Source organism: Pogoniulus pusillus, chromosome 9 (assembly GCF_015220805.1).
Source record: "Pogoniulus pusillus isolate bPogPus1 chromosome 9, bPogPus1.pri, whole genome shotgun sequence".
NCBI lineage: Eukaryota > Metazoa > Chordata > Aves > Piciformes > Lybiidae > Pogoniulus > Pogoniulus pusillus.
This window is the reverse complement of record NC_087272.1, coordinates 26,304,557-26,318,279: the sequence shown is the minus strand read 5'-3', so window position 1 is coordinate 26,318,279 and position 13,723 is coordinate 26,304,557. Positions and strand designations below refer to the sequence as shown.

Here is a 13,723-nt window from a genome sequence, read left to right as displayed (position 1 = left end):
CAGAGAAGGCCTCGCCCCACAGTGCCGTGTTTCAGGAGCTGAGCCCCAAGCCCTGTGATGCCAACTCCTCTCTTCTGCCTGCTTTCCCTGCAGATTTCCGATCCAACTTCCGAGCGCCTCCCATCAGATCCGTGGATGTTTACAACATCATGTGCAGCCTGGCAGGAGTACAGCCGCTGCCCAACAATGGCTCCTGGTCCAGGGTGGAGTGCATGCTCCGAAACACAGCTCCCTTGGCACCGCTCCTCACACGCAGCAGCTGTGCCCTGGTGCTAGCTCTGCTCTCCCTCTTCACTGAGCAGATCTCCTTACTGTGATCCCGAACAATGTCAGTCAGTGTCACCAGCAGCTCCATCCTGCTCCTTTTTTGTTTGTTTGTTTTTTAATTCTTCATTTGAATAATAGTATCATTAATAGAAGCACTCCACCCCCACTCCTCCATCGTGCTCCACCAGGCGTCAATCTGACCCATCTTGCAATATGAAGCCAAGTTTTGTGCTGCTCCAGGCATGGCCAAGAAAGTCACTTTCCTACTCTAGATTTACAGCACTGGCAATGAGAGCAGAATCCTGGCCAGCAACCCGCAATGGTTTTTGGTTGGTGGACTTGGAGATCTCTGAGCATCATATGCATCTTACTCTGGCACCTTTAACTGAGAGGCTTATGCTGGCTCCCAGCGCTGAGAAGCTCAGAGCTGCAGACAGACTTCTCTGCATTTAACTGGGTTCTTCTTGATTCATGCCTTCATCTGCAACTCCAGCAGCAGCAGAGCCCCACCTTCTCCTTACAGGTCCAGCCAAGTCCCATTCTTCAAAGAGCTGAGTCCTTAACTGAGTAATTGTGACACCGAGAGAGTGGACCAGCGAGAGACCAGTAAGAGCATCCTACTTCTCTCTGCCTTTCTTTCTTTGTCTAGCCTTGCAGGCCTCCAGGACCAGGATTTCCTCATGGACCATGGCCGTGCAGGGAGGGCTGAGAAAGGGGAGATCGACAGAAATCCTCCACTTCAAAACTAGGAGAAAAGTGAAAAGGCATCTGGACAGGAGAAAGTAGGATGAGGAAGCTTGGCATTTAACAGCCTCTCTGCTTTTCCTGATAATATCATCTGCCCAGGTTTGGAGTTTTTGCACACATTTGTATTTCTAAAGGGTTTTCAGCACTTACTGCTGTTCCACCTGCTCTTGCTCTCTACATCTCTGCCCAGTGAGCAGCACATTCCCCTTTATCCTGCAACAGGGAGAGAGAACTACACTGATAGATCTCCCATCCTCGTGGCTAGTCCTTGCTAATATTTCCACCACAGACTATCAAGACGAAACAAAATGGTACAGAGCTGTAGTCAGAGGTGCCTTTGAGGGTGCTCAGTTTTTTTTCTGATATACCTCTGAGCTAGGAGTTCTCAGTGACAAACTGCCTTTGGAAGGACTTAAGTCCCTCCCCATGCAAAATAAACCTCTAAGACTTTGTATTCATGTGGATCCAAAGCCATGCACGATCCAGGTATGTGCAGTACAGTGCATTTAACAGTGAATGATTACACTGTGGTAGAAAACCCAAACAAATGCCAAATTAAACTTGACAACAGACTTCTGTAATAGCAGTAAAGATTTATGTAATGTGTTTTTAAAGCTCGAGTGAACCATCAAATCAATTGGGGAAAAAAAGGGAGAAAGTCAGTCTTTGTTATTAGACTGTTGAGTATAAAAGGCAATTTAGTGCTTTCGAAGCATTTGCAGTAGCTGTAAAACAAGCACCTATTGTTCAGAGTTCCCTGTAGCTCTTTAATGGACCAGGCTCAATGAATTCACTGAAGCACATTTTTAAAGCAAAGAATTTATCACTATACAAGATAACCAAATTATTACATTACCAAGTTTGGGTTGGAAATCAACACGATAGATACAGTTAAGTGCCTGTTAAACCCTCCACAGCCTGCTGGTTTAACTCTTCAAGTGAACATAGCCAAAGGTCCTCTTACAGGAGAAAAGATTCTAGAAGTATAAAGGTGTATTCACATTCTCAGTTATAGAAGCAGGTCCACTGAGTTGTTCCAGGGATGGAACTAGCAGTGATGCTTGTATATACTTTGTGTAATTCTTTTACATCAGCATCCACATGCAAGTACTGCAGAAGATATCTTCTAATCGCAGTATGGTGTTTCACCTTAATAGGAGCATTGTGTGTATCAGTAATACACTTCAAGATATTCTTGATCTGTAAAAGGGAAATTGGACAGTGGACATCCAGGAAGCTCATTAGCTTTAGGAGAGCTACAGCTGATTTTTATTTCTTTTGGAAGTGCGTCTTTCTTCCTCAGAAATATTGTACCTCTGAATCAGTTCACATCTCATTCAAAAATCAAGTGCCTTGACTCTTGCCTTCTTTCCCCTGTATACTATGCAATGGAGGTGGGTGTATTTAAAAGCCTATTTCTGAACGATGTTTTTATACAATGACTGATTGTGAGCGAGTGAATTATTCTAAGAATGTGTTGGGGGGGAAAAAGTAAATCTTTTTGTAAATACTGTAAGATTTTTTTACAGAAGCCCAACCCACCACCTCTGTAACACCTTGCCTTTCTTGTTGGATTGTTGCGTCACAGTGTGATAAACAGTGTTTGAAGCTTGTACTGATTAGTCGTCAGAGAGATGAATGATAACATTGTTTAGAAAGGGCAAAGCTGTCAGCATGTGAATTAAGGACACTAAATACTTCACTAGAGATGCTGTAGCTTGTGTATGCAGTCTTTTTCTTTTTCCTGCATGTATGCCAGCTTTGAACCAGGACATGTAAGTCACAGGAACAAATGGACATGACAAGCCCTTATGCTCTCATAAGAAGGTGGGCCCTAGATACTGTCTCCAGATTCGCTTCTCCAAGCCCACTGTGTTACCATCACACCAGCTGCTTGCACAGAAGCCAGATGTATTATTGCTGGCACCAGGGTTCCATTGGCTCAGGCTTTCCAGAGCCTTCACAGCACACCACACTTCCCAGCACAGGATGGGAACAAAATGGCAACAAGACCTCAAAAAACAACACCAAGTGCCTCGAGGATATGGGGCTCTACCCCTGCTTTAAGTGCCACAAGCTGAGCAGCGTTCATGAACAGACTGATTAAACAGAACTAAGTCTCCAAACCTACTCACAGGTTCACAGACTGCACCGAGTTGGGAGGGAGCCTCAGAGATCACCCTGTCCAACTCCCCCAGCAGGCAGAAGGGATGTGTCCAACTAGATCAGGTTGTCCAGGGCCACATCAAGTTGGATCTTGAATGTCTCCAGGGATGGGGCGCGAACCGCATCCTTGGGCAACTCGTTCCACTGTTTGACTACTCTCATTGTGAAGAACTTCCTCCTTATGTCCAACCCAAATCTACTCTGCTTCAATTTAAAACCATTGACCCTTGTCCTGTCACTACAAGCCTTTCTAAACAGTCTTTCCTCAGCTTTCTTGTAGGTGCCTGTCAGATATTGAAGGTCAGCTATTAGGTCTCCCCAGAGCTTTCTCTTCTCCAGCCCCAACTTTCTCAGCCTGTCCTCAAAGGGGAGGTGCTCCAGCCCTCTGACCATCTTTGTGGCCTCCTCTGGACTGACTCCAGGAGGTCCATGTCTCTCTCATGTCCCTTCCTTAACTCAGCTCAGGGGCAGGGAGGGAATGGTGGAAGAGATGCAGTTCAGGTATACAAGTGATTTACAAGATAACTCCCTCTGAACTGACAGCATGGCTAAGGTCTGCCCAGAGATGCTCCTCATGTCACACCAGCATGTGTCCTGAAAACAGGAGGGTGCTGAGGTATTGCCTTCATGAGGACAGCACAGGAATCAGTTTCGGTGAGCTGAGCTGGCCATTTCCCACCTAAATAAACCAAGCCTTTTTTTTTTTAATCAATTAACTTGGCAGCTGTGTGACTGCAACAGCTGGCCAAGGCTCTGCAGATGGGCCATCCTGCATCTCTTGGGATGCAGCCTGCATTGCCCACAGGCTGTAGCCTCACAGGGATGCCTTCCCATTGGCCTGGGCACAGCCCTCCGCAGGTACTGAGATGTCACAACTAAGATTTTGTGGTGCTGCCCACCTTCCTTGTCTCCTAGTTGCTCAGTAAAAGTCAAAACATCTGTCAGATATTAAGCTCCACACCCTAGGGGGAGATGCAGACAATATTCTCTGGGCACTTGAAAGTGAAAGGCATTGGAAAGGTTCCAGGTAACATTTCCCCATCCTTCTTTTCCCTGTAAGGCTGTGGCAGAGAGGGAAGGCAGCTGCAAATCCAACAGGAATTAAGAAAACAGCCTAATGACAGGAAAAGTTTGAAACTCTCCGTTTAAGCATAACAAGTCTTTAACAGCTGTTTTGAAAGATGAACTTCACCTAGACAGAAAAATGGTGGGTTTTTTTTTGGTGTAGGTACCGAACAACATTTATGTTAAAGGCAAGTTTTTGTGGAGTGCTCAAAAATAAGAACATTTCAGAATTACATTTGACTGGACACTGTCATTCTCAAGCTTCATATAGATGTTTATAGCTATATAGATTATTCTGATAAAATTGTACTTAGATGGACATCACTATAGGCTTGCACACTGCGTTGATGTTATCCTGAATCTGGCAAGTCTGTTTTCGCTCAACCAGCCCAATTTCATCAGAAAAATACTGCAAGCTGCCAGCAAGCCTGCTGTGGTCTCTCCCTAGCCCCACCTGACATCTGTTTGGCAGCTTCTCCAGCATCAGGCTAATGACTCAAAGCCACACCATCACACCACAAGGGTGCCCTTTTTCACAGTATCACAGTACCACCAAGGTTGGAAGAGACCTCACAGATCATCAAGTCCAACCCTTTACCACAGAGCTCAAGGCTAAACCATGGCACCAAGTGCCACGTCCAATCTTGCCTTGAACAGCCCCAGGGACGGCGACTCCACCACCTCCCCGGGCAGCCCATTCCAGTGTCCAATGACTCTCTCAGTGAAGAACTTTTTCCTCACCTCGAGCCTAAATTTCCCCTGGCACAGCCTGAGGCTGTGTCCTCTCATTCTGGTGCTGGCCACCTGAGAGAAGAGAGCAACCTCCTCCTGGCCACAACCACCCCTCAGGTAGTTGTAGACAGCAATAAGGTCACCCCTGAGCCTCCTCCAGGCTAAACAATCCCAGCTCCCTCAGTCTCTCCTTGAAGGGCTTTTTCCACTGTTTCTACTGGTTTCCTGGCTGCCTCTGAAGTGTCACCTACTAATGGCTCTAGATAAGCTCCCACTGTAAGGTGTAAGACATCCAGCAGCAGCAGCAGCACTGAAATAACAGTATGTGCTCTCTTAGCTGAGCAGGCTGAGGAGAGAAAGTGGCAGCTTGGCCCTCGCCAAGGAAAGGCCCTACAGGAACTGGAAGTGGAGTTTCCCTCACATGCTGCTTTTATCATTGAATCATGCAAACATTTGCATTGGAAGGGACCTTTACAGGTCATCCAGTCCAGTGATCAGGGATATCTTCAGCTAGACCAGGTTGCTCAAAGCTCAGTCCAACCTGACCTTAAATATTTCCACGGGTAGGATTTTTACCAAATCCTTTGGGAAACCTGTGCCAGTGTTTCTCCATCCTCACTGCAAAAAATGTTCTCCTTTTATCTGGCCTAAATCTCCTCTCTTTTAGTTTAAAACCATTACCCTTTCATAGAATGGTCTGTGTTGGAAGTGACCCTGGAAGGTCATCTAGTCCAACCCCTCTGCAGTAAGCAGGGGCGCCCCCAACTAGATCAGGTTGCAGAGAGCCATTCTGGTCCATTGCAACAGGCCCTGCTAAAGTGATCGTCCACACCTTCCTTACACTCTGAAGTACTGAAAGACAGCAATAGGTCTCCCTGGAGCGTTCTCTAGGCTGAAGAATCCAAGTTACCTGAGTCCACCCTCACAGGAGAGGTGTTTGAGCCCTCGGATCATTTTGGTGGCCTCCTCTGGACCCACTCAAGCAGTTTCATGTCCTTCTCGTGCTGAGGGCTCCAGAACTGACACTACTCCAGCTGAGGTCTCCCCAGGGTTGAGCAGAGGCAGAATCACCTCCCCCAGCCTGCTGGCCCTGCTTCTTTATAAGCAGCCCAGGCCGCGATTACCTTTCAGAGCTGCAGGTGTGCACTGCTGGCTCAGGCCCAGCCTCCCAGCCGCCAGTAGCCCTTCTCTGCAGGGCCGCTCTCGGTCAGCGACAGCAGGGGCTGCGCCGACCCGGCTGTGGGGGCTTGCACAGGGCCGTCTTGAACCGCAGGAGTTCGGCAGAGCGCACTGCTCAGACTTGCCCGGGTCGCTCTTTACGGCCTCGTTCGCCCTTTCCCACCGGCAGCAGCCCTCGGTGGACAGTCGGCATACAGCTCCGTGCCCCGTGGGCGCGGGCGGCCGCCAGCCGGGCTCCACGGCGGGCCGGCAGCGTCCTCTGGCGGCCGGCAGCGTCCTCTGGCGGGCGGCGGGCGCGGCGCAGACAGCAGGCGGACCGCGGCTCCCACGGCCTCCTCCGCCACGGCGGCGGGGAAGCCCCAGCCCGAGGGAGAGACCGGCCCATTTTGGGAGAGAGAGTTGTAGCGCAAAGTAGAGATTGTGACTTGTCTTTTTTTTGTCTGTTTCTCAGTGCAGTTAAGCTTCCTCTGTTAGCCTTCATGGCTGAGTTCTCCTCCCGCATCAGCAAGCCCCCGCCCCATCCTCTCAAACCTGCTGTCTTCGTGTGGTCTCCTGAGCGAGCCTCCCGCCCTGCCTCCTGCCTGCTTCTGCAGCACGAAGATGAGTGGCCCCAGAGAGCTGTGGGGGTACTCGTGGTCCTAAAGCAGCCTTGACGGGAGTTAGCTGAATAGACTTCCAAACACAGAGTACTTGGCCTGCATCTAGAGCTGCTTTTGGTGTTATTAAAGCCTAATCCCACTGGAGGCAAACAGAGCACCTATGCAGAGACTCCTTTCCCTGCTGGTTCTCACGGCTTTGCTCTGTTACATGTGGCACCCTCTGATCAGGGAGTCCCAGCACAGCTGCTCAGGGACTCAGCCTTCATCAGCTCAGGGGGCTCTGATGAAAGCAATAAAAGACAGCAAGGGAACGCTAAGAAGGCTGAAGGCGTGTGGGCTGATGCCAGGGGGATGTGGTACCTATGCTCTTGCCAGCACAGATCAGGGCTTAGATAAGCTCTGTGGAGTTTCTTTAACTCCTCCTTTGGACACAGTAAATATTTTAATGTCAAGGCTGTAGCAGCCTTCAGGAGCAAGGGGCATCAGTGTGTGCACAGGGGCTGCCCCTGCATTCTGCCTTGGTGAGTGTCAGGCAGCCAGCCCCCAGCACCAGCATCCTCTGCTGAGATCGAGCGGGCACCTCCCGCGACTCGTTTACTGTGATTGCAGGAGTGGGCTCCTGAGCAGCCTTCTGCTGTTTCCAAGAACTTAATAATAGCTAAAAACATTACTCAGCACTTCTATATATCATGTGATGAACATTAACTGAGCCTCAAAACTGGCTGGAAACACTGGCATTGCTTCCAGGGAGGCCAAGGCACTACCGGCTGCTGCAAAGACGGCGAGTGCAAGCAGGGCTTGTGAGGGATCAGCTGCAATCTCTGCTCAATGTCTGGCTGACCTGCCTCTCACACTGGCTGCCTCCATGCCAGTGCTCTTGGCCATCTAAATGTATATAACTGAACCACATGTCCATAATAGGCAGTTTTAGCCTTTCTTTGGTGTTTCGAGTGTGCTGCTCATGCTACGGCACTAAAACAAGCAGTGCATTGGCAAATACTCTTTTGTGCTCCCCTCTTCAGGTTAGTTTTTTGCCCTGCAGGCCCTGGCTATGAAAAGTGACTCAGGATGGGCCTAATTCTGATTTCTGATAGCAGCTTCCCACCTTCTCTATGACCCCTGGGCAGAAGGAGGTTCTGGCAAATTAAATATAAAAGAAAGAAATTAAAGTGCTTATTTGCCTGCCTGTGCATCCATCCATCTGTAAATCTCTCTTGCTACTCCTCTTCCCCATAGTGGTGGGGTTTTTGAGGGCAAGACTTTGTTTCTGTGTTTTTGCCAGACTAAGCAGCACTGTAGTTTTCAGCTTGCAGCTCATTGTCCCTGAGGATCCAAGGAATGGAAGAGGGGTCACCCATGTGGGGTGGTAGAGGGGTGACCCCAGCCAGCCATGACCTGCACCTCGCACATGTCTTCATCTGAGAAGATGGTGTAAGAAGGAGGGAACACACCCCTTGCCCAGCCAGAGAGGGCTTCTCTGGGCACGGATATAACAAAGCAGTCACTCTGGGCTTTAAAGTAAAGGTTTAAAGTAGCCTTCCCATAGCAGCTGTGAAGGAGAACAAAAAAAAAAAAGCTTAATATTTGTGGAGTTGAAGTGGTTTACGAGCTGGATTATACAATCTCCTTGCTTACATTGCTGCAGGGGCTGCAATGACCTGGACCATTCCTCCTTCCCTAATCTCAAATGTTTCCTTGTAAGAATAGTTTTGACAAACAAAAATAACTTGTTTCCCCCCCCAGTCTAAATAGAATAAACTTGAGAGAGCCCTGAACTTTCTTTGCATTTCATATGGCTTCTTCCTGCAAGAACAAATGGGATGAACAAACAGAAGTCTCACTGACCAGATGATATTTAATATCCATGATGTGGGGAGCTTTCCAGCAAAAGATAGATTTTGTTTTATGCAGAAGTAGCTAAAGTCGGCCTGTAAAGGCCCAACAATTAATCACACATTTGAAGAAACACAACACAGTCACAGAGGCTGAATTCTAAATGCTCGCTGCTTCAGTTTGGAAAGTGACAAATGAAGGCCCAGACAAAAGCAGGTGTGGCTCTTGAAGAAGCCCTCGGAGGGCAATTAAAATTGGGAAATCAGCTGGTAAGTGTGCAGATGTGACAGCTAGAGCAGCTTAAGGAATGAATAAAAAGGAGGAGAACGGAGGAATTAATGATCTAAGAGCTGAGGCAAACGAAGAAGCACTTTCTCTCCAAAGGGTGTTGGTCCATGGTGGCTGAAGTGCCTTGTCACATAGGATGGGAAAAGCTGAGACAGCCATATGTCCCCACTGCCTTGGAGAGCTGCCCTGCACCTGCCAGGGACAGGCTTCAGATGAAGCTGCCACCAAAGGACCCAATCAACTGCAGCAGCTGCTACCCTCCTGCATGTCCCACAGCTTCCTCAGTGCTCAGCTGTGTTTAGGGATGTCTGGATCCTGTGGCCTGGGCACCTCTGAAAACACCGGCAGAGCCTTGTAGAGGAAAAGGCAGGGGGCTGAGATCGAGCTCCAGTAAGACCCAGATCTGCTCCAATCCAAGGGGCAATATCCAGACAGGTTTTAAAGACAATGCTTCAGCAACCTCCATCAGTTTACTGTTCACAGCTTTGGACCAGTCAAGAAAGCAGTCATTTTTCCCACTGAAAACACACAAAGAAATTCAACTACATGGCAAATCCTGAAGGGTTTGCAGTGTGCCATTGGGATTGTCATTTAGGAAGTGTTAGCAGATCTATAAATAGTGCCATGAAAACGAACTGTGAATCAATACAAGCTAGAGCTCCTCATCCTAATGGTGGGAAAGTATAGCACCATGACTGTTAGCACAATTTCTCTCTGCTGTTCCTCTCACATACTCCTACTCTGCCTCTCTCCATACATCCAGTGGGTGTGAGATATCCCTAGAACAGCATTTTGTAGAAATCACTGTCTACCAACGTGCAGACTGGAGGCCTGGTCCCATTTGCCTCATCAAAGTCTGTTCTTCCAAAGTAATTTGTTGGTAAGTTGATACAAATGTCTTTCCTGCTGTGAATTATATGGACTGTTTCCAGAGAAAGCTGTTGGCACAGACCTCTGTAGATGACTTGTTGAGTTTGTTTTCTTTTCCCCCCCTCCCCTCCTTGTCCATGTGAAAGGATTGCTTACACTATTAAGCTTTGGCATACAATTATCCTTCCAGGAAGTTGAGCACAACCACATTTCATTTGAGACTCCTGATAGCATGGCAGAATGGACAAGGTCTTAACCAGTTTCATCCTCTCAATAAAAGGAAAAAAATCTCTATTGAAGAGCTGCTCAGCCCCTTGCTCATCTCTGTGAAGCTATTTAAGCCACTTCTTTCTTGAAAAAAAACCCCTTACTTTCACTGGTCCTACTTCCAGCACTGTGTTGATGAAGCATGAGAAATTTTCTGTGTCAAAGGAATTCCCTTACAGCACTAGCCTTGCTGTTTGTCACCAGTGTGGGTAGTGACAGCCCTAACAATGCCATCCTAATCAGCTTGCCAAACGATACAGCAGGTGGGCAGTGTCACAATGGGAAACAGCCATTCGGAGTGCCCCTGCGCTTGGGCATAGGCAGTTATTGCAGCGTGGTGATCCTGCCTGGCCTAACAGCTTCCACGTAAGAAACTGTATCTTAAAATTCATAATTTCTCTTACAAGGAGCTTGGTATTCAGGGCCTTGGCCTGAGAGGAGGGCTCCAGCAGGCCTGTAACAGCATGGCCTCAAGAAGAAGTCCCTGCCAAAAATCCTGCAAGAGTGGGAAAAATGAGGCAATCAGAGAGAGCCATGAACACAGCTTGAGGCTGCCCTGAGCATGTGAACAGCAGCTGCAGCATAGAGACCTTCTCAGCCAGTGCTTTTCTTCTGCTTGATGGGACAGGAATGGACTAATTTAGAGCTGGTGATAGGTAATCAAAGACTAAGACATAAGATGAATCTTAGTTAATGATGGGAGACTGTTCTGCACCCCACTTTTAGTTCCCCACGACAAACACACCTAGTAACAGAGATGCCTCTGAGTGACATTTAAAAAGGTTTCATATACCAGTGTGGTAAATAGAGCCAGTGTCAAAACTTCTTTGCCTCTGAACAGGGGCATAAGGAGAAGCAACTGCTCATTACTTATCCATTTCCCTCATATAATCTGTTGTTTCTGAGGACAGCTGCCACTTGCAAACATCTGGGATGCATCACAGACCTTGTCCTGCTGGAGAGGGGATGTGTTTTTTTGGATTGAAAAGAAGCTTGGAGGCACTCTGCAGCCTTTGCAAGGGAACAAACAGCAACTTATTGCATGTACTGCAGGAATGGAGGGGAAGAAATTGTTTTATTCCAAGACAAATATGGGAGCGTTGGGAGTGAGCAAAAACTCTGTGAGCAGAAACCTCCTGTGCACATGGGGAGAGGGAAGGACGATGAGTTGAAACAAGAAATAGCATTTTAGCAGGCTGCCTGAGTAGAAGGGAATACTGCCAGGAGTGCCGAGCCTCTTGCCAGTTTGGCAGGCTGTGCCTAGTTCCTGCCTGGAAGGTGAAAGACAGTGACTTGTTCTTCAGGCCAGGAGTTAACCAGCAGCAAGGAGAGCCATTGTGCTAGGCAGCAGAGAGGAAGAGCAGCTCCCATGGCAGCACTACCAGGAAGACCCTCCTAGGTCCCTTTCCATCCCATCCCTTCTTGCAGGGCTTCTCCCAGGATCCCACTCTGCCTACAAATGGGGCACCTTCAGGGGAGTCAGCCCTGGCTGCGCTCAGCAGCTGTGCTGCATCCCAACTCCTGGCTGGGCATTGCTCAGGGACACCGCATCCTTACAGCACAACCACAGACACATTCCAGTATAAGCTGAAGTCTATCAGGCACATGTAGTTCCCTGCCTCAGCTGGCTTTTGTGAACCCAGGATCCTTCGATTAATGGAGGAAATCTGGGCAGAAGCTGGTTGCCTGCTGACCTATCTACATCCACAGAGACTCACTCCAGGGTTTTATAACTGTCTGCATGACCTATGGCACAAGGCAGCAGTCGTGAGACTCTGAATTCACACACTACATGTCAGTATAGCACAGAGATAACTTTCTTGCTTTTTACAGAAAAAACTAAAATGCCAACAGCCTTCCTTTTTAGCCTGACATGTTCTGTCACCCAGCGCTGAAGCTGGGGGTCTCAGCTGGCTGGACCGGAAGATAAGTTCACCCTGCTACTAATCCAGTGTCAAAAACACACATTCTCCCTCAGCAACATCCTAAGCAGCTCACGTTTAGAAAACCAAACAGTTCTGGAATCTGCAGTGGTCCAAAAGAGGAAGGCAATAGTCTTTTATTAGTTTCTGATTCAAGGTGAGCCCACTCGCCTCCAGGTGAATGTTTTAAACACAGCAGAAGAGCTTTTCACAACTGTTTGTCATTCTGTAAGGCTTTCATTTCCTGGGATATATCTTTTCTTTTCTTTCCCTACATCTGTGTTCAAAAGTAAATGGGTTTCTCATCTTGTTTTCCTTTTCTGCATGAGCTGTGATTTGTCAAGACTCTTACCTGCTGCCTAACAGCAAAGCATGAGGAATACTGTCTCTCCATACCGGGTTATAGGCGGTAATAAACCAGTAACAGGCAGCAAAAGGGTCTACCTTTACCGAGGAACAATACATACATTTGCTGCCTTAGCTCTGAGGACTCCTCAGAGCCTCATCATGAACGAATAATCTATCTTCAGGGTCTGCTGGCCCCTACTTAGAAACAAAACACTATGGTGGAAGACAGAATTTCTTTCTTCAGAAGTAAGTGGGGAAGAGAAGACAGGACACGACACCAGTACTGTCCGTGCTACTCTGGAGGGCTCCTAGAGGGCTGCTAGGTGCTGAAGCCAAGCAACAGCACTGCAACAACAAAACTAAGGAGGTTTTTTGGGTTTCCTCTCCTACCGCGAGTGCTGGCCTTATCCTTCCTCTCTGTGCAACAAGATAGGTGGCCCAGGCTCTGATCAGGCTCCCTCAGTGAGCTTTGCACCTTTGTTCTTTGGTCTGGGCACTGGACTGCTCTCATGCATCCTCTCCTCTTCACAGTGCTGACTGAGGCTTCTGCTGAAGATGTTGTCTGACAGTGAGGTATTTGCCTCAACACAAAGTTTCCTGGGAAGTTTCAGGTAAGGCACCTCTGCACTGCTTTAGAAGACAAAAAAAATAACAGTTAAGAAAATGCTGCCCCATCTAGGCTTATAAAAGGGGTGGGGGGAAAGTAGTTACTGTTTTATTGAGGAGCTCTGCCAAGGCCATGACTTACATGAGCATTACAGATGGCCCAGTTACGAGCACCTGAAAATCATCACCAGCTTGTGTCCAGCAGAAGCATGCTCAAGTGCAGCAGCTGGACACTAATGAGGACTTCTCTGGCAGGTTCACTCTGGGCTCGAGTCAGAGGCAGGTGCTAAACTGGACAGAGACTAGCTGCTCCTCCCACCTCCTCACCGTGCTGCTGGTGAGTTGTGTGGGGCTCCACAGCTCAGCAGGGAGGTTGCTGACCCTGGAGGTGTGGCTCAAGGTGACTGAGGTGAGCTGGGCAACTGGCTGCAAGGAACATCAGTGTGGAGGGAGGGAGAGGGACCTCCCTACATAGGCAGGGGCAGCATTCATCTACCACAGCCAGAAAGGCAAATGCCCTTCTCTGCTGTTGTGGATGCTCCCCCCTGGAAGTGTTCAAGGCCAGGTTGGATGAGGCCTTGAACGACCTTCTTCTAGTGGGAGGTATCTTTGCCTGTGGTGGGGGGGGTTGAACTAGATGATCTTTGATGTGCCTTCCAACCTAAACCATTCTGTGATTCTATACTCAAGTTTGCAGCCTTTATGGCTGCTCCTGGCCAATAGTACAAATGTAGTGGTGTGCCCATGGTAGAGACCACAGCTATGTTGCAATTGCAGGCTCCCGGTATGAGGGTCATGGGATGCAGCTTGAGTTCAAATCCTTTCAAGGCACAA

At 48.4% G+C, this 13,723-nt stretch overlaps 1 protein-coding gene across 1 annotated transcript in view; it reads left to right on the top strand.

The window, feature by feature from the left end:
* ENPP6 (ectonucleotide pyrophosphatase/phosphodiesterase 6) overlaps positions 1-2,730 on the top strand; it is a 34,790-nt gene extending 32,060 nt beyond the window's left edge. Inside the window, exon 8 of the mRNA XM_064148967.1 lies at positions 94-2,730. Within this exon, the coding sequence (XP_064005037.1) occupies positions 94-317 (224 nt within the window). The 3' untranslated portion in view covers positions 318-2,730. The remainder of the gene's footprint in view (positions 1-93) is intronic.
* Positions 2,731-13,723: the final 10,993 nt, after the last annotated feature.